General features: G+C 39.3%; 1 protein-coding gene across 3 annotated transcripts in view; it reads left to right on the forward strand.

Annotated features, from left to right (window-relative positions):
• Positions 1–27,969, forward strand: part of YLPM1 (YLP motif containing 1) — a 68,728-nt gene that overhangs the window by 21,062 nt on the left and 19,697 nt on the right. For 2 of the 3 annotated variants that reach the window (XM_059914671.1, XM_059914673.1), the window contains exons 5-11: positions 11,566–13,677; positions 16,308–16,428; positions 22,448–22,868; positions 22,982–23,074; positions 24,274–24,469; positions 24,948–25,066; positions 25,978–26,132. In XM_059914671.1, the coding sequence (XP_059770654.1) occupies positions 11,566–13,677; positions 16,308–16,428; positions 22,448–22,868; positions 22,982–23,074; positions 24,274–24,469; positions 24,948–25,066; positions 25,978–26,132 (3,217 nt within the window). The remainder of the gene's footprint in view (positions 1–11,565; positions 13,678–16,307; positions 16,429–22,447; positions 22,869–22,981; positions 23,075–24,273; positions 24,470–24,947; positions 25,067–25,977; positions 26,133–27,969) is intronic. The other variant, XM_059914672.1, reaches the window with a different exon arrangement.

A 27,969-nucleotide genomic window follows, 5' to 3' on the forward strand; every position in this document is an offset into this window, starting at 1 on the left:
AAATATTTTTCTTTCTTCCTTTTTTTCTTTCTTTCTTTTTTTAACCTATAAAAATATTTTAAAAATCAGTCTTAACTGGGTTTGGCCCGGGGCCGTAGTTTGCTGACCCCTGATCTAGATTGTCTTGACCATTCTTGGTCCGTTCTGTTTCCCATATAATGCTTAGAAGCAGCTTGTCAGTTTTCAGAAAACCGCTGGAATTTTGCTGAACATTGCATAGACTCTATTGACCATGTTGAGGAAGAACTGACATATTAATAATATCAAGGCTTCTGATCAGTTATACCTATTTTTGATTAGTTTTAGGGTTGGAATTGTGACCTCTTCCATTCTGTAGCTGTCTTACTAGGTTTAACAAGGGACTATGAACACCATAATTTTTCTTAATGCTTTCATTTGCCATGGCTTTTCCTGTTTATAGTGATTATTTCTCTTTGGAATTTTGATTTTAGGATCTTGGTTATACATATTAGAAAATGGCATTATTTCACATGAAAACTAAAAGGGCAGGAATTTGATTCCAGAATTTAAAATCTTGTAATTACTGTGGTCTGCAGATGTGTGTTTATATATTGTGATAATCAGACATTATCTTGTTTAAGGGTATTTGTATTTCTGCATCCCTCTTAAGTTTTTGTACCCAATTTGGAGTATATTTTTTGTATCAAGTTTTGAAATTTTTATACCTAGTTCTGATGGTTTCATACCTAGTTATAGGGTTTTTATTTTTTAGAAGTTTATGAAATACCTAACTGTACAAGCAAAAATTTTCAAAATATTTAAACACCAGATATTTGTCTTTTTTTCTTTTCATCTAACCAATGTACAATGCATGTGTTTTTGTGTGATTGTATTTAGTGAATGTATACTATGTTTGTACTTTATTTCCAGTACGTTTTTATATGTTAAAAAGGTCATAGTAGTTCATTGTGTTGATGTAAAGATGGCTTATTTTCGTACATATGTTTAATATGAGTATCTCTAAATATATTTATTCCAAAGGCCTAAAAGCTCTTTACTTTTATAAATCAAAAAGGTTTTGATAGTCTGACATTTTGTAACATCCTTGAACTTTGAAAAATTTGAAGTGCAGTATTGATAACTAATTTCCATTTATATGTAGAGTTGAAAGTATATTTCAATTGGTTTAACATATTCTCACTCCCCAAATAAAAATAAAATGGTGACCCTTGGCTCCTGGTCAACAATTAAATCTAAAAGCAAAGCACCCTACCTTTTCATAAACACTGCATATTATATATGCAGGCATGAGGCTTACAGAAGTGAGTTCATTACGTTTTACAACTTTTCCGCCATGTTCACTTCATCTATATCTTCACACCTTTTAGTGCCTCTTGCTTCCTTTATCCTTTCCTCTGGCCTTTGCATATGCTCTTTTCCTTGTTTGGAATCCCCTTTCTGTCATTTTTTGCTTTATCAATTCTTACTTTTCCTGCCCTGGGGATGGCACTTCTATAATTATGTGTGGAGATCTTTCAGTGAGTCAGACATTGGGGATACTTACGTGAGCAAGACCAACATGCCCCATATTTATCAAATTCTGTTCTGTTGATTTACTTGTTTCATTCTTCTTATGGACTGTGAACTCCTTGAGGTTAGGTATCAGTTTATTTCCAACGCTAACACAGTACATGACAATTAGTAGGTGTTCAATAAATGTTGCTTATGCCAGAATGTCTTAGTTGTGGGTAAAATTCTCAAGGCATTCACGGTTTAGTTAGAAAGCAGTTCATTCATATTCAGAATTTGATTATAACACTAGCTAACATGTTGAAAAGTGTTCTTATACTGACTTGTGTATTATATATAGTCTTTTCTTATCACTTATATGAACTAATAATTGCTGAATTCAATACAAAACAGATGACTTTACATATCTTTAATGACCTAAGGTGTTATTTCAGACACTTTGAATTAATAAGTGTAACTTCAAGAAAAGGAACCAAATCATCACAAAACCTGAAATGGCATACTTTTTTTCCTTCATAAATATGTGGTCTTTATCTTTAGCATTGCAACGTACCTTTTTTTTTTTCTGGGCTGTATCACGCAGCTTGTGGGATCTTAGTTCCCTGAACAGGGATCAAAGTGGAAGCTCGGAGTCCTAACCGGGAGTTCCCTGTGACATAATTTTGACAAGCACCTGGTCAGCTCCTTTCCTCTTTGTCCAACAATAGCTGTGTCAAGCCTTCACTATTTTGCATAGACCATCTGTGCTAATGCTGCTTTCTCTGTCTTAGCAAACATTATTATTTCTCTTTGTATCTTTAATTTAGCTTCCTGCTTCACAGAGAGAATCAAGGCTTTCAGGCCTAATGAAACTCACTTCTCGGCCTTACCATTACTTAAGTTGCCATCCTAATCTTTCTTGTAGTCTCAGAAGAAGCCCTTTTCCTGGTTTGGGCTAACACTCTCTGTGTGTCTTTTAAAGAAATACATTTTACATTTTTATCAAAGTGATACATGCACATAGTTTTTTAAAAATCAAGAGAAACAACCACCCACTGCCCCAAACCACCCTAGACGTATTTCCTAATGACATCTTTTAATTCTTTAGCTGTTTCTTTTGGTAGTTACCTTCATATCACTAAATAATGTGTTGCTACTTTTTTGACTTATACATGTATACTTATACATTAGATACTACATGTTTACTTCCTATTCTGATAGATAAAGGTTTAGTTCTTATACTGTTCTCTAACCCCATCTGCCCAATATATTTATTTCATTCAGTAAATAATGTTCATAGAGGCAAGCAGTGTACCGTGATTACATTTCCTTTAGCATAATAACTCTTTTAGAATTTCCAGTTGCCTTTCTTCTTGCAACATCTTTTTAAAAAATATATTTATTTTATTTATTTATTCGGCTGCATTGGGTCTTAGTTGCGGCACGCGGGATCTTTTTGTTGCAGCGCGTGGGCTCTTAGTTGTGGCACACAGGCTTCTCTAGTTGTGGCACACAGACTTCTCTCTAGTTGTGGCACGTGGGCTTAGCCCCTGAACCACCAGGTAAGTCCCTCTTCTTGCAACATCTTTAAAATAATCCTCCAACTCCAGTCTCAAAAGCAACATCTCTTTTTCTCTTGAGATCTCTCCCCCAGATTCATGCATTCTCTTGCTTTTGCCTGGGCTGGTTGGCTGGTTTGCTGCTCTCAAGATCTGTCATATGGCTGTTACTCCAGCATTTCCCTTGACTATCCTTCTAGATTGGATTCACTGTTTACTGAATCTCATGGCTTCCAGTTTGTGGTTTAGTGCCTCCTTTTCCTGGAGTGCATGCTCAACTAAGAAGTTGTGGGTTGGAGTTTCCTGAGCCCTTGCATGCCTGAAAATGTTTTAATCTAACCTCACACTTGATTAGTAATTTGGATATATAATTTGAGGTTGCATATATTTTTATTATAATTTATGTAAACTAAAAAACAAAAGAAAACAAAAAGTTTACCCATTTTTCCCACCTCCACACCCTGCCTCTGGCAACCATCAGTCTGTTCTCCATATCTAAGAGCTTGGTTTTTTAATTAATTAAAATTTTTTTAAGATTCCAAATATAAGAGAGATCATATAGTATGTCTTCCTCTGACTTATTTCACTTAGCATAATGCCCTGCAGGTCCATTTATATTGTTGCAAACGAAAAGATTTCATTCTTTTTTATGGCTGAATAATATTCCATTGAATGTATATACCACATCTTTTTTATCCATTCATCCATCAATGGACACATAGGTTGTTTCCATACCTTGGCTATTGTAAATAATGCTGCAGTGAACATGGATGGGGTGGGGGGGAGGTGCATATATCTTTTTGAGTTAGTTTTTTCGTTTTCTTCCAATAAATACCCAGAAGTGGAATTGCTGGGTCATATGATAGTTCTATTTTTAATATTTTGAAGAGCCTTCATACTGTTTTCCAGTGGGCTTCACCAGTTTACATTCCCACCAATAGTACACAAGGGTTCCCTTTTCTCTGTATCCTTGCCAACACATGTTATTTCTAGTCTTTTTGATAATAGCCTTTCTAACAGATGTAAAGTACTATCTCATTGTGGTTTTGATTTGCATTTCCCTGATGATTAGTGATGTAGGGCATCTTCTCATGATGTCTTCTTTGGAAAGACATCTGTGTATCTTCTTGGGAAAAATGTCATTTGTCTGTTGGAAAAGTGTCTATGATCTTCTGCTCATTTTAAAATCAGATTGTTTCTTTTTTTGCTGTTGAGTTGTATGAGTTCTTTATATATTTTGGATTTAGCCCCTTATCAGATACATGATTTGCAAATATTTTCTCCCATTCAGTAGGCTGCCTTTTCATTTTATTGATGATTTGCTTTGCTGTGCAGAAGCTTTATAGTTTGATGTAGTCCCACTTTATTTTTGCTTTTGTTGTTTTGCTTTTTTTTTTAAAGTAGGCTTTTTAAAAAATTTTATTTACTTTATTTATTTTTGGCTGCATTGGGTCTTCACTGCTGCACTCAGGCTTTTCTCTAGTTGTGGCGACCGGGGGCTACTCTTCGTTGAGTTGTGCGGGCTTCTCATTGTGTTGTGCGGAGCGCAGGCTCTAGGTGCTTGGGCTTCAGTAGTTGTGGCATGCGGGCTCAGTAGTTATGGCTTGCAGGCTCAGTAGTTGGGATGCATGGGCTTAGTTGCTCCGCGGCATGTGGGATCTTCCCAGACCAGGGCTCAAACCCATGTTCCCTGCATTGGCAGGCAGATTCTTAACCACTGCACCACCAGGGAAGTCCCTGTTGCTTTGCTTTTGATGTCAGAATCAAAAAATCATTGCCATGATCTATGTCAAGGAGCCTACTGCCTATGTTTCTTCTAGGAGTTTCATGGTTTCAGGTCTTACACTCAAGTCTTTCATCTATTTTTTTTTCTTTCATCTATTTTGAGTTAATTTTTGTGTATGGTGTAAGGTAATAGTCCAGTTTCATTCTTTTGCATTTGGCTGTCCAGTTTTCCCAATACCATTTATTGAAGAGACTATCCTTTCTCCATTGTGTTTATATTCTTGGCTTCTTCATCATGAATTAGTATAAACATGGGTTTATTTTTAGGCTCTTTATTCTGTTCCGTTGATATGTGTGTCTGTTTTTGTACCATACTATTTAATACTGTTTATATACTGTTTACTGAAGTTGAACATAATTTAGGATCAGCGTTTAAGGTCAAGGTTTTAGGGTCAGCGAGCATTCTCTTTTCTTCTGTTACCTAGTGTAGCTGTTGTACTGTTTTGATTCTTTTCCTTTTTAGTTGGTTTCTCCCTACTGCCAGAATCTTATTTAATCCCTTTTCTTTTAATATTTTATAGTGGTTTTTGTTTGTTTAGTTTTATTGACTGTACTGGATACTTAGTGAGCTGGGCCCTTTCCATCTGGAGATTAGAGTCTCTTAACTCTGGGAAATTTCTTTGTCCTATTTCTTCATTTATTTATTTATGTACTCTTATTTTCTGTTTTTATCTTTCTGGAACTCCTCATTTGTAGGATTTGGACCTGCTGGATTGATTATATTTGTCTCTATTCTCTCTCATTTTGTTGTACTTTCTGAGATACTTCTAATCCTTTTATTGCATTTTTTTAAATTTTGAGAATTAAAAACCAATTCTACAGTTCTTCTGGTTCTGATCCTTTTTTTTTTTAAATAAATTTTATTTATTTATTTTATATTTACTTTTTTTAAAAATATTTTTTTATTTATTAATTTGGTTGCACCGGGTCTTATTTATTTATTTATTTTTATATTTATTTTTGGCTGTGTCGGGTCTTCGTTTCTGTGCGAGGGCTTTCTCCAGTTGCGGCAAGCGGGGGCCACTCATCATCGCGGTGCGCAGGCCCCTTCACTATCGCGGCCTCTCCTTTTGCAGAGCACAGGCTCCAGACGCGCAGGCTCAGTAGCTGTGGCTCACGGGCCCAGTTGCTCCGCGGCATGTGGGATCCTCCCAGACCAGGGCTCGAACCCATGTCCCCTGCATTAGCAGGCAGAGTCTCAACCACTGCGCCACGAGGGAAGCCCTGATCCTTTTTTTTTTTAATAAATTTTTTCATTTATTTATTTTTGGCTGCATTGGATATTCATTGCTTTGCACAGGCTTTCTCTAGTTGCAATGAGTGGGGGCTACTCTTCGTTGTGGTGTGCATGCTTCTAGTTGCAGTGGCTTCTCTTGTTGCGGAGCACAGGCTCTAGGTGCGCGGGCTTCAGTAGTTGTGGCTCACGGGCTCTAGAGCGCAGGCTCAGTAGTTGTGGTGCATGGGCTTAGTTACTCCACGGCATGTGGGATCTTCCTGAACAAGGGCTCGAACCCGTGTCCCCTGCATTGGCAGGTGGATTCTTAACCACTGTGCCACCAGGGAGGTCCTCATCCTTTTTTTTTTTTTTTTTTTTTAAATAAATTTATTTATTTATTTTTTTGGCTGTGTTGGGTCTTCGTTTCTGTGCGAGGGCTTTCTCCAGTTGCAGTGAGCGGGGGCTGCTCTTCATCGCGGTGCGCAGGCCTCTCACTGTCGTGGCCTCTCTTGTTGCGGAGCACAGGCTCCAGACGCACAGGCTCAGTAGTTGTGGCTCACAGGCCCAGTTGCTCTGCGGCATGTGGGATCTTCCCAGACCAGGGCTCGAACCCGTGTCCTCTGCATCGGCAGGCAGATTCTCAACCACTGCGCCACCAGGGAAGCCCCTTTTTTTTTTTTTTTAATATTTATTTATTATTTAGGCTGCAATGGGTCTTAGTTGTGGCGCGCAAGATCTTTATTATTATTTTATTTTATTTTATTTTATTTTTTAAATTAATTAATTTATTTTTGGCTGTGCTGGGTCTTCATTGCTGCACACGGGCTTTCTCTAGTTGCGGTGAGCGGAGGCTACTCTTCATTGCAGCGTGGCAGCTTCTCATTGTGGTGGCTTCTCTTGTTGCAGAGCATGGGCTCTAGGCACACGGGCTTCAGTAGGTGTGGCATGTGGACTCAGTAGTTGTGGCTTGTGGGCTCTAGAGCACAGGCTCAGTAGTTGTGGCGCATGGGCTTAGTTGCTCCACAGCATGTGGAATCTTTCCGGACCAGGGCTTGAACCTGTGTCCCCTGTATTGGCAGGTGGATTCTTAACGACTGCACCACCAGGGAGACCCCTCATCCTTTTTTGTATATAGCAAATTGTTGTCAATTTACTGATACAGTATCTTTAAGAATGTCTCTGAGGGCTTCCCTGCCGGCGCAGTGGTTGAGAATCTGCCTGCTAGTGCAGGGGACACGGGTTTGAGCCCTGGTCTGGGAGGATCCCGCGTGCCGCGGAGCGACTAGGCCCGTGAGCCACAATTACTGAGCCTGCGCATCTGGAGCCTGTGCTCCGCAATGGGAGAGGCCGCGGGAGTGAGAGGCCCGCGCACCGCGATGAAGAGTGGCCCCCGCTTGCCGCAGCTGGAGAGAGCCCTCGCACAGAGGCGAAGACCCAACACAGCCAAAGATGAATGAATAAATTAATTAATTAAAATAAAAAAAAAAGAATGTCTCTGAGGATACTAACTTGAGAGTTGGTTTTTTTTTTTTTTAAGTTCTCTTCTGTTTTTTTTTTTTTTGCATTATGTCTGTTTCCTCCAGATCCATGTTCTGTTTATCTTTGGTCTCTTCTTTTCATTTTGGAGACATTTCTCAAATATATTGTGATCTCTGGTTGTCCATTTATATTTAAGAGTGGGAGACACTGAAGCTGATTGGGAGCTCTGTGTGTATGTGGGGGGCTAACCAATTGTCAGACTTTGCTTTAGGTGATAGGGCAAAAAACTGTGCTAACGCTACGGGACCCTCAAATTCATGCATTTAGAGACATTCAAGACCAGGGAGGGCTTCCCTGGTGGTGCAGTGGTTGAGAATCCGCCTGCCAATACAGGGGACACGGGTTCGAGCCCTGGTCTGGGAAGATCCCACATGCCGCGGAGCAACTGGGCCCGTGAGCCACAACTACTGAGCCTGCGCGTCTGGAGCCTGTGCTCCACAACAAGAGAGACCGTGATAGTGAGAGGCCCGCGCACCGCAATGAAGAGTGGCCCCCGCTCGCCGCAACTGGAGAAAGCCCTTGCTCAGAAACGAAGACCCAACACAGCCAAAAAATAAATAAATTAATTAAAAAAAAAAAAGACCAGGGAAAAGCTGATCAGTGGTTCTGAATATAGATTTTAATTTACATAATTTTATCCCCAAGTCTTACTTGTCTTTCCCCAGCATCCCTGGATTCTGAGAATCCTGATCCTCTCTGGGTTTCTCTGGGCAAGCCAGCCCCATTTTGATTGTATCCCTCTCTGCTACCAGCACTCTAAACTGCGGCTTCTTCCTGCTCCATATGTTACCACTCATGTTTGTTCTTTGTCTTCCAGAATTTAAAAACAAAATTCTCATCTACTGGTAGCCCCTTCTCTCTGTTTATAGTGAGTTTATTTATTTTTATTTTTATTTATTTATTTATTTAATGTTATTTATTTATTTCTGCATTGGGTTTTCGTTGCTGCGCGCAGACTTTCTCTAGTTGCCGCGAGCAGGGGCTACTCTTCGTTGCAGTGCACGGGCTTCTTATTGCGGTGGCTTCTCTTGTTGCGGAGCACCGGCTCTAGGCACGCAGACTTCAGTAGTTGTGGCTCTTGGGCTCTAGAGCACAGGCTCAGTAGTTGTGGCGCACAGGCTTAGTCGCTCCGCGGCATGAGTTTATGTATTTTTTAATTCCTTGCGATGACTCTATATAGTGTCGACTTGGCTGGGCTGAAGTACATTTTCCAGCCATGTTTCTTTCTTTCTTCTATGTTTCTTATTAGGGTGGGTCACAGGGGAGATTTTTGTGTCTAACATGAAACATTTATCCCTGGACAACCAGAAATTTTCTCATCCTTTCCCCAGAAAAGATTATAAAGCCCCTTTTTTGTCTTTGGGGAAATCTTCATTCTCCCTAGCTGGTTTACATCCCCTCTTTGATATTCTGTAACTTAAATTCTGAGTTATAAAGCTAGCTAGTATTAATACATCTTATGTTAGATGATAAGGAAGAAAAATCAATTAAAAGATATTTGACTAATAAATATATATTTAAACCTTTAATATCAAACGTTAAGGAAGAAATATTCATAACTATCACAGCCCTTATTTCAGCAACTGGTCATGTAATTACAGTTGGTATTTATAACTGCCTTCTTCCTCTACTTAATCCATATTCCCTTTGCTGTCAGTGAGCACCTCAGCTGGTCTTGGTTCCTTGCCTGGTGGAGTGACCCAAACCTTCATTTTTGAAAGGTCTGAGCTATTCTCAACCCTGCCTGAATTGAGTTATTGTAGTTTTCTGTTGACTTTAATCACAGGACATGGAAGTACTAAGGGGTGTCCTAGAGGATCTCCTCCATTCCAGACATACTCCTCACCCTCACTGTGTAGAAATAACCCAATTTCCCCTTGGACGACAGGATTAATCCCCCCCCGCCACAGCCAGTACAGTAACTCCCTTTTTTGCTTGTTGATTCAGAACCCAAAGTGGCCAGATGGCAGTCTGAACTGGAGTTTAATAGAGTCATTGTTGTGTCCCCTGATAGAAGCATTCTCCCTTTGAAACTAAGACTTCTAGATTACCAAAGACTGATGTCACAGGGATAGGAAGTTAATATTTTGCTGAAACCGAATTTATTACTCTCATTTATTTCCCTAACAAATGAAAGAAAAACCCTTTTATTTCTCATTAGAGGCATGAAAGGCATGACCATCACCGAAGCCAAAAACCTTGGAACCATCCTAAATTCTTCCTTTTCCATTATTTTAATCCCACCTGTTAGAAAATTTATCAGCTTTACTTTCCTTCACATCTCTCACTTTTATCTCCTCCTTTACATCCTCATATCAATCACTGCCTTAGAACAGACTTCACCTTCACTTACTCAAATTGTAGAGACAATCTACAATTAGCTTTTCCCACTTATCCATCTACTACTTTTCTGCTAGAGAAATGTTTTAAAAATCACGTCATATTTAGTGGCTCTACGTGCTTAAGGTAATTTCCAGCTTCTTACCCAGCTGAATTAATTCATCTGTTGTAACAGAGATCCAAAGTCACATGGCTTTAACAAGTTAGAAGTTTATTCTCTCTCAGGACTTATATGGTGGCTCTCCAGTGTCGAGAATCCAGGTTCCTTCTGATTTGTTACTTTACCATCTCTTAGTATGTTGCCCTTATCTACATGGTTCAGGATGCCTCACCACCATGTCAGAGCCAGCATGAAAAAGAAAATGGTGAAGAGAAGGATGTGTTCTTCCCTTTAAGTTTACAACCTGGAAGGATGTGTAAATCATTTTCACTCTCAGCTCATTGGCCAGAACATGGCTAAAAGTTACAGCTGCAAGAGAGTTTGGGAAAGAGAGTCTTTAGTCTGGCTATCCTTATGTCTAGCTAATAATGGAGAGGCTCAATTACTGTAGAAAAAGGGGGAATGAATTTTGGAGGTGTACCAGTAGTCCATGCCACCGAGGTATACAAGGTCTTCTGGAGATTGACCCTTGCCTGGCTCTTTACCTTATCTCTTAGTGTGCTGCTTTTCCACTCCTCCTTTCCTAGGTGTCCTAGACTTTGTTTCCTCTTTCTTTCAGCCATGCTAAACTGTTTGCCAAACATGCTATGCTGGTTATGTTTCTCTGCCTTTCCTCATAATGCTTCTTTAGCCTGAGATGTCCTTGCCACCCACTCCCGTCATCTCCAATACTCTCTGTTAACCTGATCTCTGAGAATTTGTTTTTCAAGAGTTAACTTAAGCATCTTCTATTATATAAAGCCTTTATTGGAGAGCACCACCTTCACCCTGGTAGAACTGACCATTCTCTCCTCTGTTGCCCTTATTATGTGCAGATAGACTAGTCATTGTACCTTTTGGCAGTTATTTACACTTAGATTCTTTCTCTTCCATTGTAAACCCTTTGAGGGCAAAGAAGACATTTTATTCATGTATCCCTTGGATGTAGCATAGTGCCTGACAGAGGATATACACTAAATATTTACCAAATATGCAAGTGGGTCCATAGCAAAAATATATCTGTCCAGATTTTTAAATGTCAGGGCATGCTTTTAAGACATAGCTGGCTGCTGTTTTTTAAACTTTTGTCAATTAGTCAAGATGATAATGTTAGCTCCAACAGTATCTATAATCATCCTATATTATCTTGTTAATTGTTTCATATTTAGTTTTTAGTTATAATTTAACTCTAAAAGTACTTTCAGAATTAGCTACGGGACTTTTTTTTCTGTTTGAAATGAGTGGACTTTTCTGTCTACTAAGGCACAATATTTATAATTGCTTTTTAACAATTCAGTGTATCAGTGACTTGCTGCAGGAGATTTGTCCTGAGACCTTCTGAGCTCTGCCACCTTAACATACTGGTTCTAAGATATAGATATCTCAGGGTTTGTTTAGTGACTAAGAGTCATTTTTGTAAACAGATACTAAGGCAAGATTGCCTTAAATATTTTTACATGGAGAATTTTTTTTTTCTGCATTACTGTCTTGAGTAATATCTTTTGTTTTACTTGTAGATTTGATGGTCCTCGAAGATTTGAGGATTTAGGGTCAAGGTGTGAAGGACCGAGACCCAAAGGGCCTCGTTTTGAAGGAAATCGCCCCGATGGGCCAAGACCCAGATATGAAGGTCACCCAACAGAGGGCGCTAAAAGCAAATGGGGAGTGATTCCCCGGGGGCCAGCATCTCAGTTCTATATTACCCCCAATACATCCCTCAGTCCTCGACAGAGTGGACCACAGTGGAAAGGCCCCAAACCAGCTTTTGGACAGCAACATCAGCAGCAACCTAAGTCACAAGCAGAACCAGGAAACAAAGAACCATTAGCAGACACCAGTAGTAACCAGCAGAAGAATTTTAAAATGCAATCAGCTGCATTTTCCATTGCTGCAGATGTAAAGGATGCCAAGGCGGCTCAGTCAAATGAGAATCTAAGCGACTCTCAGCAAGAGCCACCTAAAAGCGAAGTCTCGGAAGGGCCCTTAGAGCCTTCTAATTGGGACCAGAATTCTCAAAGTATGGAGACTCAAATGGACAAAGCCCAAGCTGTTACTCAGCCTGTACCCCTTGCAAATAAACCTGTACCTTCTCAATCTACTTTTCCCTCAAAAACAGGGGGGATGGAGGGAGGAACAGCAGTAGCAACATCATCATCACTAACTGCAGATAATGATTTTAAACCTTTGGGTATTGGTCTGCCCCATTCAGAAAACAACCAAGATAAAGGGCTGCCTCGGCCAGATAACAGAGATAATAGGTTAGAAGGCAATCGAGGCAGCAGCTCATCTTACAGAGGTCCTGGGCAAGGCAGAATGGAAGACACACGGGATAAAGGACTAGTAAATAGAGGTAGAGGCCAGGCAATCAGCCGTGGCCCAGGGTTGGTCAAGCAAGAAGACTTCCGTGATAAAATGATGGGTAGAAGAGAAGACAGTCGAGAGAAGATGAGTAGAGGAGAAGGCAGCCGGGACAGAGGGTTGGTGAGGCCAGGAAGCAGTCGGGAGAAAATGCCAGGTGGTCTGCAAGGCAGCCAGGAGAGGGGTAGAGCTGGCAGCCGAGAAAGGGGACCACCTCGGAGGGCTGGCAGCCAGGAGAGAGGACCCCCTCGAAGACCTGGGAGTAGAGAGAGAGTACCACCCCGAAGAGGTGGGAGCAGGGAGAGGGGACCACCTCGAGGGCCTGGCAGTCGGGAGAGGGGTCTGGGAAGACCAGATTTTGGTCGTGACAGAGGTCCATTTAGACCAGAACCAGGAGATGGTGGGGAAAAAATGTATTCATATCACCGAGATGAGCCTCCTAGGGCAACATGGAACCATGGAGAAGAGAGAGGGCATGAAGAGTTCCCATTAGATGGTAGAAATGCTCCAGTGGAACGAGAAAGACTTGATGATTGGGATAGAGAGAGATACTGGAGAGAATGTGAACATGACTATCAAGATGATACACTAGATTCATATAACAGAGAGGACAGGTTTTCGGCACCATCTCGATCTCATGATGGAGATAGACGAGGCCCTTGGTGGGATGATTGGGAGAGAGATCAGGATATGGATGAGGACTACAGCAGGGAAATGGACAGGGACTTGGACAGGGACGTGGATCGGATCGGAAGACCTATGGATATGTATGATAGAAATTTGGATAATGAGTGGGACAGAGATTATGGGAGACCACTGGATGAACAAGAATCACAGTTCCGTGAACGAGATATTCCATCTATTCCACCTTTACCACCCCTCCCACCTCTTCCACCTGTGGATAGATATCGGGATGATAGATGGAGAGAAGAAAGAAATCGAGACCATGGGTATGATCGAGATTTCCGTGATAGGGGTGAGTTGAGGATCCGAGAGTACCCAGAAAGAGGAGATACATGGCGGGAAAAGCGAGATTATATTCCTGACAGAATGGACTGGGAAAGAGAACGATTGTCAGACAGATGGTACCCATCTGATGTGGATAGACATTCCCCCATGGCGGAACATATGCCCTCCTCACATCATTCTTCTGAAATGATGGGGTCGGATGCAAACTTAGACTCTGACCAAGGCCTTGGAGGGGTAATGGTTCTCAGTCAGAGGCAGCATGAAATCATTTTGAAAGCTGCACAAGAACTGAAAATGCTTCGGTAAGTTAACTACTTAAGATCATTTCTTTTAGTCAAAACCGCATTCAGACTGCTCTTTTTAAAATGATGTGTTATATTTGAATGGAATCATTTTTGTTCAAGTTCTTACCACATGATTTTAATTTTAATTTCTAGTCATTGAGTGCTGTTTTAGGGTAGGATGGATATTTAGGAACTGTATTAATTATAAACTTATGTCCTGAAATATGAAAATTTGATAGCCATTCTTGGCTTTTGTAGATATGTTGCCGACATGCCATGCCTGTGATTGTTTCAAGTTCAAACTTCAACTTTCCAGTGCTCTGGATTTCACAGAGCTCATACGTAAAATCCCTTTTTTCCCCTGAGGCAGTTTGTTCTTTGGTATTAGATCTGATAGACTTCATATTCACTAATCTTTGGTATAACTTTGGAAAGTGCTGGAAGGATTTATATTTTTCTCTGTTGAAGCTAAGAATGGTTTACGTGGAAGCAGCCTCAGATTTATCTAACTATTGATTCTTTCTTTTTGGGATGTTTTATCTTTCATTATAACTAGAAGCAGTATCTCTACTTGAGGATGTTACTTGTTTCTACATAATCAAATATTTCCTTTGTGAGATGGAGAATAGAATTTGGATTTCTTGATTTACAATCACCCAACTATGTATAGGTATCTACATAATGCTTCCCATTAGTAGCAGTAATAATAAAAGCTAACATTTATTGCACGCTTACTATGTACCAGGAACTGTACTAAGTGCTTTGTATGTATTAATTCATGTAATCCTTATACCAACTATATCCTGAGATGAGAATTTAGGAGTCACTGACAGATTGCAATGAGAAATTACTTTTTGAGTAATTTCTTAGGAATTAGCAATGTTTTGTGAAAATAAATTAATGGTTAGTTTTTGATATATTCCAATGTATTGTGTTTTTTTTTCATTTTTCAATTCTGGTCTACATTTGTGGATTATGCCAATTGAAATTATAACTGAAGCTTTATGACTAAAAAAGTATGAGGAAAAATACCTGTAAGTAAAGATCAAAGATCAGGTGCCTCAGGAAACAAAACAGATTTCTGTGGTCTATAGAAGATACACTCTAAGAGATTTGACTTTTCCAGATTACTCCTGAAGATAGTAGTAAATGTGGAAAGTATGCTATAGAACATTTAGTTATTCTCTGTTCACTTTTAAATTATGGACACCTTTAATTTAACACCTACTTTGTGCTGGCACTGTGCTGATAATTTAGCATGTATTATCTCAATCCTCCTATCTCAAATCCTTACCGCAAAGGCCTGCAAAGATAAGTAATAGTATTCTCACTTCACCAAAGACACTAAGGCTCAGAGAGTACCACTTGGCTACTAGAATTGGTAAACCTAGAATTTGAACCCAGTCTGTCCAACTCTAAAATCTGTTGTTTATGGAGAGCACCAAGCTGATTGGTGTTACTAAGCTGCCAAGGTTTCTTTCCTTTCCTTTTTGAAATTTCCTTTTCACCCGTTATTGCTTTGTATAGAAATGCTGGATACAAGGTGCCTCATCACCCTTTTTTTAAAGCTCTTTCTAGGCCACATAATAAAACAAAATATGTGAAGTGATGGGTAAGAGTGGTCATAGTTAAATACAAGTCACTCACGTTGTATTGGGAAAGTCATAGTATGATTTACATGAGGCAGAAAATAATCTTTTTTTATACTTGACCCTTACTTTGTGTCCATTTGGGTCATTACACTTTACAAAATGGTAGGGAGAAAATTGTAAAAGGTCTGAAGAGGTTGTGGTAGATGTTGTATGTGTTTACTGTGGGCATTGTAAGGAAAAGTGAAGGGAATTTGACCAGCGATTTAAAGAAAAACTGGAAGAGTTACGTAACTACTCTTTAGGAGCATGAAGCATTGTTTTAAAGGTTTAGACTGACAACTGTTCTCACTGTATACAGCAGGGGCTGTAAACTAAAATGCCCACAAGAACCACACAGGTAACTAAAATGAGTGAAAGCGGGTCAGTGTAACTCTACTGGGTTTGGTGAGGACTGTGGCAAACTGCTTCATATAAAGCAGGGAGCCACTACTCCACTGAGCTGATTGTTGGCATGTGGGAATGTAGGCCCAGTGTCTGCAGATCTCTTTAAAATTTGAATTTATATGGAAAAATATGTTATTTTGCTTTGTAAGTAATGGCAGCTAGCTCAGATTTTAAAACTAATATGGAAGCTAAATTTTAAAAAACCTTTTTATATATTCATATATATCCAAATACATTGATATTTGGCCCATGTGCCACCATTTTGCAACCTCTTATCTAAAGACTATTGAACAAAGAAAAAAATAGCAAGAGAGATTTTTGTTGGATGAAAGAAAAACATGACAAGTAGGTGAGATATTAAAATAGACTAAAGAGGCAGGTTCTAGAATCGGTCCTTGAAGATCTTCAATAATTTATCATTATTTTATAGGTCGTAGATGACTGATCAGTTAGCTCATAAAGGCAAGAGAGTATTACCCTGGAGATGCTTTATGGGCACTGTAGAGGGTTTGAAAAAAGGTTTTAGTTTCCTTTTTTGTTCTTCAATATTATAGTTATTTAGGAATGGAGAACACATGCCTTATGTACAATGGCAATTTTATTTGTTTACAGAGAACAGAAAGAACAGCTTCAAAAGATGAAAGACTATGGGTCTGAGCCACAGATGCCTGACCATCTACCACCCCAGGATTCGAGATTGCAGAATACATCTTCAAGACCTGGAATGTATCCGGTATGGGAAAATATGTGCCCAGAAAATGAAATGGTTCTTACTTTGTATGTTTGTATGTCGTTTGATTTTTTTTTTTGTATTACAATAAGTATAAATTTCCTCTATAAAAAATGTAAATTTTGGAAAAGTAAAAAGCTAATGGTAATGGACCTTTGAAAATATTATGAGTATGGTCGAAAGTGTGACAGAAATGCTTTTTCCCCCAGGGTTTGATAAGTACACCAAGCACACTGGAACTATATATATGGCTTGGTGTTCACAAAATTGTAGAATTTTCTTGGTAATCCTTTTTGTTCAAATAGTCCTGTTTTCCATTTGGACAGTGCAGGGACTCCCTGTGAGCCCTGCTCATGTGAGCTTCGTAGTCTCCCTGCCTCTTCAGGCTACTAGTCCTTAGCTAGGGAAGGGGTTGAACCTCGTGCCCCAGTTCAGGCAGTGAAGCTACGTTAAAGACTTGTGTGATTAAGCTCTCCCCTTGTTTTGCTTTCATTTTGTTGTTGTTGTTGTTTTACCTTTAAGCCAGTGATGGGCTTTTAAAATGTTATCATGCAAATATAAGTGAGAGAGAGAAAAAAAACACTACTGAACCATTTCATCAGATTAACTCTTCATTTCTCAACGTTCCCTTCCATCCTAATCTAACACACAACACTCAGATGTAATTGTTGATGTCAGCAACCACCATGATGTTGACTCCCCAAATCATATCTCTTGGCCTGTGTATGCATCCATCTGCCTACAGGGTTTCTCTCTGGGTGTGTCTCCTGCCAAACTCAACATATTTAAAATGGAGCTCATTACCATCCTCCATGAAAACTTGTTCTTTCTCCTCATTATCACCTAGTCACCCGAACTTGAAACCTGAAGTCAGCCGTAACTCTTTTCTCTGTCCTAACCTTCTGTGTTCAGTCATTCTGTTGATTAATTTTACTATCTTTTTAATATTGTTCAAGTATTCTATCCTCCACTTCCCTACAACCTCAGTTCCAGCCCATGTCAGTTCTTGCCTAGATTATTTCAGAAACACCCTAATTCATCTCTCTCCATCTCATTCCCCTCTGATCCATTCTTCATTCTGCTTCCAGAGTGATTATTTTTAAAATATTTTTTGAATCAAATTTTAAGTTATAATTTACATATGTTTTAAGCCCACAGTTTGAGTTTTGACAAATGTATACTAAAAGATAAAAAAAATTTCCATTGCCCCCAAAAGTTCTCTCATGCCACTTTGTAGTTAGGACTACCCTACACTTTACTTTAGGCAGCACTGATGTGACTGCTGGCCAAAACAGACATTTTATGTCTTTTTTTTTTGGCTGCGTTGGGTCTTCGTTGCTGTGCACGGGCTTTTTCTAGTTGTGGCGAGTGGGGGCTACTCTTCGTTGCGGTGCACGGGTTTCTCACTGCGGTGGCTTCTCCTGTTGCGGAACACAGGCTGTAGTCATGCAGTCTTCAGTAGTTGCAGCACGCGGGCTCAGTAGTTGCGGCACGCGGGCTTCAGTAGTTGTGGCACGTGGGCTCAGTAGTTGTGGTGTCGGGTCCTAGGGTGCATGGGCCCTAGGGCACAGGCTCAGTCGTTGTGGCTCATGGGCTTAGTTGCTCTGTGGCATGTGGGATCTTCCCGGACCAGGGGTTGAACCCACGTCCCCTGCATTGGCAGGTGGATTTTTAACCACTGCACCACCAGGGAAGTCTCCAAAATGGACATTTTAAAACATAAATCTCACCATGTTGTACCTTGGCTTTAGAACGCTTCAGTATTCTTGTGTTCCTTTCAGGATAAAATCTAGATTCTTTTGCCTGGCCTTTTATGTTCTTCCTGAGCTGGCCCAAGCTCTGCTTACCATTACTTGCTACTCCCTCTCTTTACTTTCCCTCCACATGGAGCTTCTGACAATTCTGTGAGTGTGACTGGCTCTTACTTCTCCATGCCTTTGCATATGCATGTTGTTCTCTAAACCTAGAGTTTCTTTTTTTTTCTCTTCCTATCCTCTCCTCCAACTAGTTAATTCTTGTTTATTTTTTAGAACTCATCTCTGTATCTTCTCTTCCACTTGTGTAAGACAATTGCCCTTGCATGTACGCCTGTAACATCTTATGGGCCTCTGTCAGAACCCTTATCATACTGTATTTGGATTGTCTGTTTTCTTGTCTGTCTTGCCTTCTGTCTTGTCTTGCCTTCTCTCTTATCTTGCCTGTCCTTCATAAGGATAGGAACTACATCTTTTATCTTTGACTCTCTTAGCAAATAGTAGAAGCTCTAGATCATAGATCCACATTTCTGCTTTATTCACTTGATAAATCAATCATAAACATTTTAACATATTGCTACATGCTTTTTATTTTTGATGCACAATTTATTAAAACTATTCCATTTAACAAAGTTAAACCTTTGTTTCTAATCTTTTATTAATACAATGTTAATAAATGTCTTTGTATCAAATTCTTATTTTTTTTAGTTTTAATATTTTTTTATTGAAGTATAGTTGATTTACAATGTTGTGTTAATTTCTGCTGTACAGCAAAGTGATTCAGTTATACATATATACACTTTTTTTTAAAAATTATTTATTTATTTATTTATTTATTTATGGCTGTGTTGGGTCTTCGTTTCTGTGCGAGGGCTTTCTCTAGTTGCGGCAAGCGGGGGCCACTCTTCATCGCGGTGCGCGGGCCTCTCACTATCACGGCCTCTCTTGTTGCGGAGCACAGACTCCAGACGCGCAGGCTCAGCAATTGTGGCTGACGGGCCTAGTTGCTCCGCGGCATGTGGGATCTTCCCAGACCAGGGCTCGAACCCGTGTCCCCTGCATTGGCAGGCAGATTCTCAACTACTGCGCCACCAGGGAAGCCCCCTATACACATTTTTTTTTTAATTAATTAATTTATTTATTTTTGGCTGTGTTGGGTCTTCGTTTCCGTGCGAGGGCCCTCTCCAGTTGCGGCGAGCGGGGGCCACTCTTCATCGCGGTGCGCGGGCCTCTCACCATCGCGGCCTCTCCTGTTGCGGAGCACAGGCTCCAGACGTGCAGGCCCAGCAGTCGTGGCCCACGGGCCCAGCCGCTCCGCGGCACGCAGGATCCTCCCAGACCAGGACTCGAACCCGTGTCCCCCGCACCGGCAGGCAGACTCCCAACCACTGCGCCACCAGGGAAGCCCCATACATTTTTAGTATTCTTTTCCATTGTGGTTTATCCCAGGATATTGAATACAGTTTTTGTGCTATACAGTAGGACCTTGTTGTTTACCCATTCTATAGATAAAAGCTTACATCTGCTTTCTTTATTTTCTACAAACCACTATGCATTATGCTTCAAATTCTTATTTTAGATAACTTCTTAAAAGTACTTTTAAACTCCTATAGTGGTATACTTTAGTTAAAGAACAAGGACATTTTTAATGATTCCTATAATATAGCCAACAGCTCTCTAAAATAGTTATATAACGACTATACTATAGCCTAGCAAGCATCAGCTACTTAATATTTTTGGAAGATTTAATATTTTAATAAAATGTTTTAAAATGTTTGGTAATGGGACTTCCCTGGTGGTCCAGTGGTTACGACTTTGCGCTCCCAATGCCAGGGGCCCAGATTTGATCCTTGGTCAGGGAGCTAGATCCCTCATGCTGCAACTAAAGATCCCGCACACAGCAACGAAGATCCCGAGTGCGGCAACGAAGATCCTGCGTGCCGCAACTAAGACCTGGTGCAGCCAAATAAATAAATATTTTTAAAAATAATAAAATGTTTGGTAGTTTCGATAATTAGTGAACATGAATATTTTCTGATAATTGTTAATTACATTTCTTATAAAAATCCTGTTTTATCTATTTGACTCTTAAGGTTTTTCTTACTAATTTATGTTATCCTTAGTATGGTACAGATATTAATCCTTTCTCATGTAAATACTGTAGGAGTGTTCTGTTTTTCACAAATGTATGTATTGCTTTCACTATGTAATATGAAAAAAACACTTTTTATTTGTAGACATAGTCCAGAATCCTTATGATATCTAAAGCATGTCTGGATAGCTGTGCTCCAGACGCAGTAGCTTTGTCATGCATAGGCATTTCCCTAACAAAGTTTAAAGTGCCGTAACCTAAAGTTTACCTTACATCATTTACCTAATAGTCATTTGTCTTTAACTCCAGCCTATAGTGGCCTCTTGTTAAATAATATTTCTTACGTTATTAGCCAAAATGTAATTTTGTTACTCAAAAAGTTTAACACGCAGCCTGTGTATGAATAAATATATAAGTAATGTGTATTGTTGGCTTTCCAAGGTCTAAAGTAGCTGTCAATTTGTTTGTCAATAGAACAAACCAGAAACATAGAACTAAGAGAAATGGGTAAAGAGCGTTCGAATCAGAGATTAAAATTATCTCTGATTGCAAAGATTAAAATAAAATTTGACAATTGGGTTTTAATATTAAGTAAATAGAACCTATCTACCAAGAGATTCTACTGTTTCCTTAATATACATTTCTGTTGACATTTGGTGGTTGTCAGAGAGATTACTAAATGTCCCATTTGGTATCTTTGTTTTGTTGTTTCCCGGTTCTGATGTTGTGTGTTGGTACCAGCCTTGCCACAAACTACTATTGTCAGTCAGACAATTAGATAGAAGTGAGGGAGCTAGCTAGAGTTTGTTTCTCTCACTGGAAATTCACTATTTTTGTGGAGGAGATAGGTTACCATAGTGGGGAGATAGTTTATAGCAGAGATTCTTAACCAGGTGGTGAACATCAGAATTACAGAAGTTTTGTTTATTTTAAACTAATGCCAGGACCTCACTCACAGAAATTCAGTAGGTTTGAGGTGGGCCTGGGATATTTGTATCAAATTGGCTAGCACCCTAATTTTTCTGGAAGGAGAAGAAAAAGAGGGTGGTTCATTGCAGGGAAGGGAGGAGGTGATAGTGTTGAGGGCATTTTTGTTTTTCCTTTTTTAAACCAACCTAAGGTATTTGAGGTATAATTTACATCATCTAATTTGCCCATTTTAAGTTTGTAATTCAGTGATTTTTAGTAAATTTACTGAGTTGTCCAACCATCGCCATAATCCAGTTGTAGAACATTTTCATCACCCCAGTAAGATCCCTTGTGCCAATTTGCAGTTAATCCTCATTCCTACCCAAGTCCCAGGCAACAGCTAATCCACTTTCTGTCCCTATAGATTTGCCTTTTTGGGCATTTAATTTAAGTGGAATCATACAATATGTGGTCTTTTGTGTCTGGCTTCTTTCACTTAACATAATGTTTTCAAGGTTCATCCATGTTATAGCATGAATCAGTACTTCATTTCTTTTTATTGCCAAGTAACAATCTGTTGTATGGCTATACCATATTTTGTTTATCCATTCACCAGTTGATGGACATTTGGGTTATCGAATAATGCTGTTGTGAATATTTGTGTGCAGGTCTTTGGGGGGGCATGTTTTTCTTGGTTAGAGACCTAGGAATGGAACTGCTGAATTATTTGGTAAATTGAAGTTTAACTTTTTGACAAATTGTTAGACCATTTTCCAAAGTGGAAATTTTACATTCTTACTAGCAGTCTAAGAGTCTTTGTGTTTCTCTACATCCTTGCCATCATTTGTTATTGTCTGTTTTATCAATTATAGCCATTCTACTGGGTATGAAATGGTACCTCATTGTGGTTTTAATTTGCATTTCCCTCATGACTAATGATGTCGAGCATATTTTCATGGGCTTATTGGCCATTCATATGTTTTCTTTGGAAAACTATATGCAAATCTTTTGCCCATATTTTTTTTGACTATTTGTCTTATAAGAGATTTTTATATTCTGAATACAAGTCCTTTATCAGATAGGTGATATGCACGTATTTTCTCCCTAATGGTGTATTTTAAATTTAAAGTACAAAAAGTTTTGAATTTTGAGTAAGTTCAGTATATCAAATTTTTCTTCAATGGATTGAGAACCAGATTTTAATTTCTACTGATACATGAAAACATGATGGTATGCTCATTCATTAAGCCATTTACTCTTTTTCCAGCCTCCAGGGTCCTATAGACCACCCCCTCCTATGGGTAAACCACCGGGTTCAATTGTAAGACCCTCTGCTCCACCAGCAAGATCATCTGTTCCTGTGACCAGGCCGCCTATCCCAATACCGCCACCGCCACCCCCTCCTCCTCCGCCACCACCTCCCCCTCCAGTGTTAAAGCCACAGACTTCAGCTATGGAACAGGAACGCTGGGATGAAGATTCTTTCTATGGCCTCTGGGATACAAATGATGAACAAGGACTGAATTCGGAATTTAAACCTGAAGCTGCAACGATTCCATCTGCTCCAGTGTTACCACCCCCACCTGTTCACCCTTCCATCCCTCCTCCTGGCCCGGTGCCTATGGGTATGCCACCAATGTCCAAACCACCACCAGTGCAGCAGACTGTCGATTATGGCCATGGCCGAGGTGAGTGAAAGTGGCAAATTTGTATTTGGGATTCTAAAGGAATTGTTAGCTTCAGCTTTGGCTTCCTTAAGCTTCACTCTTACAGTGTTTTTATCCCTGATTTTGTTTACCAGACATATCCACTAATAAAGTTGAACAGATACCCTATGGAGAAAGAATAACTCTACGTCCAGATCCACTACCTGAAAGATCAACTTTTGAAACAGGTAGGAGTCCCAGAGAGATCAGTATTTTTAAACCTTTTAGGACCCAATTATCATATGATTTCCCTTTTGGTAAGATTATCTGGGCCTCCCTTTTTTTTTTTTTTTTTTCAGTGTTCAGAAATAAAGTTTTTGTGTTTTTTTGTTTTAATTTATTAATTTATTTATTTTTGGCTGCATTGGGTCTTCGTTGCTGCGTGCGGGCTTTCTCTAGTTGTGGTGAGCAGGGGCTACTCTTCGTTGTGGTGCGCGGGCTTCCTATTGCATTGGCTTCTCTTGTTGTGGAGCACGGGCTCTAGTCGCACAGGCTTCAGTAGCTGTGGCACGTGGGCTCAGTAGTTGTGGCTCGTGGGCTCTAGAGCACAGGCTCAGTAGTTGTGGTGCACAGGCTTAGTTGCTCTGCGGCATGTGAGATCTTTCCGGACCAGGGCTCGAACCCGTGTCCCCTGCATTGGTGGGCGGATTCTTAACCACTGTGCCACCAGGGAAGTCCCAGAAATAAAGTTTTAATGGAACACAGACACACTCCCATTAGCTATTGTTTACAACTGCTTTTATGCTAACAAATCAGAGCTGGGGTAGTTGCGACAAAGACTGTATGTCCTATAAAACATTGACTGTCCCTTTACAGAAGAAGTTTGTTAATCCCTGTTCTAGACACTGGGAATTCAACATGAGAAAAATAAAAGTTTCTGTGCTTATGAAATTACATTCTAATGGGAAAAACAAACGAATAAATGAACAAGATCGTTTCAGACCTTTGAATGTATTATAAAGACAATGAAACATTTGATGTGATGGATAGTGAAGGTGGTTAATTTAGACAGAGTGGTCAGAGGAGGCCCCTGTGACAGTGAAGCTGAGAGCTGAATGACAAGGAGTCAACCATGAAACATCTGCAAACAGATGGTCCCAGTCAGAGGGAACAGCAGGTGGTAGGTCTCAGGAACAGGAAAGTGTGGTTGCATCACAAAGAGATGGGGAAAGTAGTAGGAGGTGAGATCAGAGAGGGAACTAGGGTTAGGCAGGGGCCAGCTCACAGAGGGCCTCTTCGAATGTGGGCCTCCCTTTAATATAGCTAAAAGATTTATAAGTTGAATTTAGGGCAACAATTTATACTAGTTCTAAATTTAGATGTGTACATTTCTGCTTTTATTTCAGAAAAAAAGGGATATAGTTCTTATTTTATATTGTTTTTATAGAGCATGTAGGCCAACGAGATCGTTACGATAGAGACAGAGATCGTGAGCCTTATTTTGATCGTCAAAGTAATGTCATGGCAGATCATCGAGATTTCAAAAGGGATCGGGAGACACATAGAGATCGAGACCGGGATCGTGGTGTTATTGACTATGACCGGGATCGATTTGACAGAGAACGCCGACCTCGAGATGACAGGTATGCTATGAGAAATATCTTTGCCAGGTGTGCAAATTACCATATACTTAAGTTCAGCAAAAGTCAGTGTAGTTAAAGGAAATTTAGTAAATGATGTATTTTTCTCATGCATGTGTGCGTATAATTTGGAGAGGGAAGAGTACCAATTTTCAGGAAACTAGATGGTTGAGTTTTGTGAGCTTGAATTCCAGAGAGTTAAATGGGAGATGGAGATAGCCAGAAAGGAAAGGAAAGAGTATTGTTAACAAAGTTGTAATCATTGCTTAGTTAATAGGCAAACAATTTATTTTTGCAATTTGTGAGCTCTGTGGATGTGTGTATGCAAGGCAGATCTAAATGGGAAAGCAAAATGAAAATATAAGTATTGACTATGTATAGTAAGTACCCATAGAAAAAATTGGGCAGATAATGGTGTTGCATTATAAGAGACCTCCATATATTTTTTGTTTACCAAAGCACTTACTGTTAAACCTTCTAGGACTCAGTCATATCGAGACAAAAAAGACCATTCCTCATCCAGAAGAGGGGGATTTGATAGGCCATCCTATGATCGGAAGTCTGACCGACCAGCCTATGAAGGACCGTCCATGTTTGGAGGTAGATTAGTGCCTTATTAACTATAAAGATGCTGAGAACTGAAAACAACATGAGATGCTTTCCATTGTAGTTATGGATTTAAACTTTCAGAGTAAAATGCACTCACAGATTTCTCAGAGGTGACAACATTATCACCAAAAATAGCCATGTAATTGATGAAATAAAATGTAAATTTCTCTTTTTACATTATTAAAGAAATTTTGGAAGCTAGAAACAAAATCGCTTATAATCCCACCACCTACCATACCACAACTATTGTAATTTTGTATATTTCCTGTCATTCTCTCTTCACACACATATTAATGAAGTTGTAATCAAAGTATAAATACAGTTTCTTTGTTGTGCTCGTTCCCATTGATATTGTGTACTATATACATTTTTCCATACGTAAACCTATTATATTAACAGCTCTATGATAGTCCATCAAGTGGATGAGATATATGACTCTTATTTTTGGACGTTTAGGTTGCTTTTAGTTTTTCACTGTTATAAATTACACTTAAACTAGAAATTCACACCTACTTATACAAACAAGCTTTCCTAAGCTGGTGACTCGTTCTCAAAATTGTAAAGCAGAAGTTACATACAGACGGACTATAAATCATACTCAGGACTATTCAGGAGTACATGTTATTCTTCTATATTCTGTTGCTTAACTTTTTTCCTAAGTTTAATACAAACAAGGATGAATTCAGTATTTTTCAGAACATTCTTTTTGCCTGAAATCATACCTAAATCTTTTCATTTTCTTGATTTCAATAGATTTACATTATCTTAAACTATCTCTAATTAAGGATAAAAGTAAGCCCCCAAATCACCATAACTTATATTACCTTAGGAGGAGTGGAGAGAGTTAAAATTTTAAATAATTACTGTATAAATAGTAATTTGTTCAACTGCTGGAATCCTAGGAGAACGAAGAACTTACCCAGAGGAGCGAATGCCCCTGCCAGCTCCTTCACTAAGCCACCAGCCACCTCCAGCTCCGCGGGTCGAGAAGAAACCTGAATCTAAGAATGTGGATGATATTTTGAAACCACCTGGCCGAGAGAGCAGACCTGAGAGAGTAAGTCCTATGTAAATGACTAGTTTTCTTGCAAATTAGAAGCTGATAAGAAATCTTTTTAGTATCCTGAACAGAATTTCTGTACTTTTCTGTGACGTAGTATTTTTTTTTAATTTTTAAGAAAATTTTAATTTATTTTATTAAAGTATAGTTGATTTGCAATGTTGTGTTAATTTCTACTGTATAGCAAAATGATTCAGCTACATAGATATATACATTCTTTTTCATTTTGGTTTAATCACAAGATATTGAATATATATAGTTCCCTGTGCTATACAGTAGGACCTTGTTGTTTATCCATTCTGTATATAATAATTTGCATGTGCTAATCCCAAACTCCCAGTCCATCCCCCCCACCCTCCCCCTTGGCAACCACAAATCTGTTCTCTGTGTCTGTGAGTCTGTTTCTGTGTCATAGTTAAGTTCATTTGTGCCATACTTTAGATTCCACATATAAGTGATATCATGGTATTTGTCTTTCTCTTTCTGACTTATTTCACTTAGTGTGATAATCTCTAGGTCCATCCATGTTGCTGCAAATGGCATTATTTCATTCTTTTTATGGCTGAGTAGTATTCCATTGTGTATATGTACCACATCTTCTTTATCCATTCATCTGTTGATGGACATTTAGGTTGTTTCCACGTGTGATGTAGTATTAATATCAGATTCAAGGCATCTTACCATCTCCAAATCATCATAAAATCTCATAAACTGCCTACCCTATAGAATCTAAGAAATTAGAGCTTAATTGCTTGGCAGAAAAAAATGTTGAAAGTTTTAGAAAATAATTCATAAGAACTCAATTAATTGCAATTTGAAGAAGGGAAAAGAGGATTTGGTTTTATGGTATGTGGAACTAAAAGAGGGAGAATTAGGAGACTTGATTAGTTTAGACATATTTTCCTCCATATGTATACATTCTTTTTGTTTTTTTTTTAAACATGTAGCTTATTATTCTTTTTTTAAAATATTTATTTATTTATTTATTTATTTATGGCTGTGTTGGGTCTTCGTTTATGTGCGAGGACTTTCTCTAGTTGTGGCAAGCGGGGGCCACTCCTCATCACGGTGCGCGGGCCTCTCACTATCGCGGCCTCTCTTGCTGCGGAGCACAGGCTCCAGACGTGCAGGCTCAGTAGTTGTGGCTCACGGGCCCAGCCGCTCTGTGGCATGTGGGATCTTCCCAGACCAGGGCTCGAACCCGTGTCCCCTGCATCAGCAGTCAGATTCTCAACCACTGCGCCACCAGGGAAGCCCCCTACATTCTTAAATTTATCTTTTATTGCAAAATAATTAGATTCCATTTAAATAAAATGGTACGGGAGATTTCCATCAGAAGTTTGACTCTGTATATGTATGTATGTCACTGTTTTAAAGTCTATTTCATATATTATTAGTATAGTTACTCCAGCTTTCCTGTGGCTGTTGATATATCTTTTTCCATCCTTTTAATTTCAATCTGTTTGTGTCTTTCAATGACACAAATAAAGTATGTTTCCTATAGACAGCATATAGTTGGATCATTTTTTTTATGCAGTCTGATAATTTTTGCCTTTTAATTGGATTGTTTAAATCCATTCACGTGTAATGTTATTATTGATATAGATGGCTTAAGTTCCCTGGTGGTCTAGTGGTTAGGATTCTGCGCTTTGACTGCCGTAGCCTGAGTTCAATCCCTGGTCGGGGAACTGAGATCCCGGAAGCCACACGGTGCTGCCAAAAAAAAAAAAGGAAGGTATAGATGGCTTAATTCCATTCTTGGATTGTTCAGTTGTATTGAAATACAATTGATTTTTTCGTATTGATCGTATATCCTTCAACATTGCTGAACTCA

This window comes from Balaenoptera ricei, chromosome 2 (genome assembly GCF_028023285.1).
Source record: "Balaenoptera ricei isolate mBalRic1 chromosome 2, mBalRic1.hap2, whole genome shotgun sequence".
Taxonomy (NCBI): Eukaryota; Metazoa; Chordata; class Mammalia; order Artiodactyla; family Balaenopteridae; genus Balaenoptera; species Balaenoptera ricei.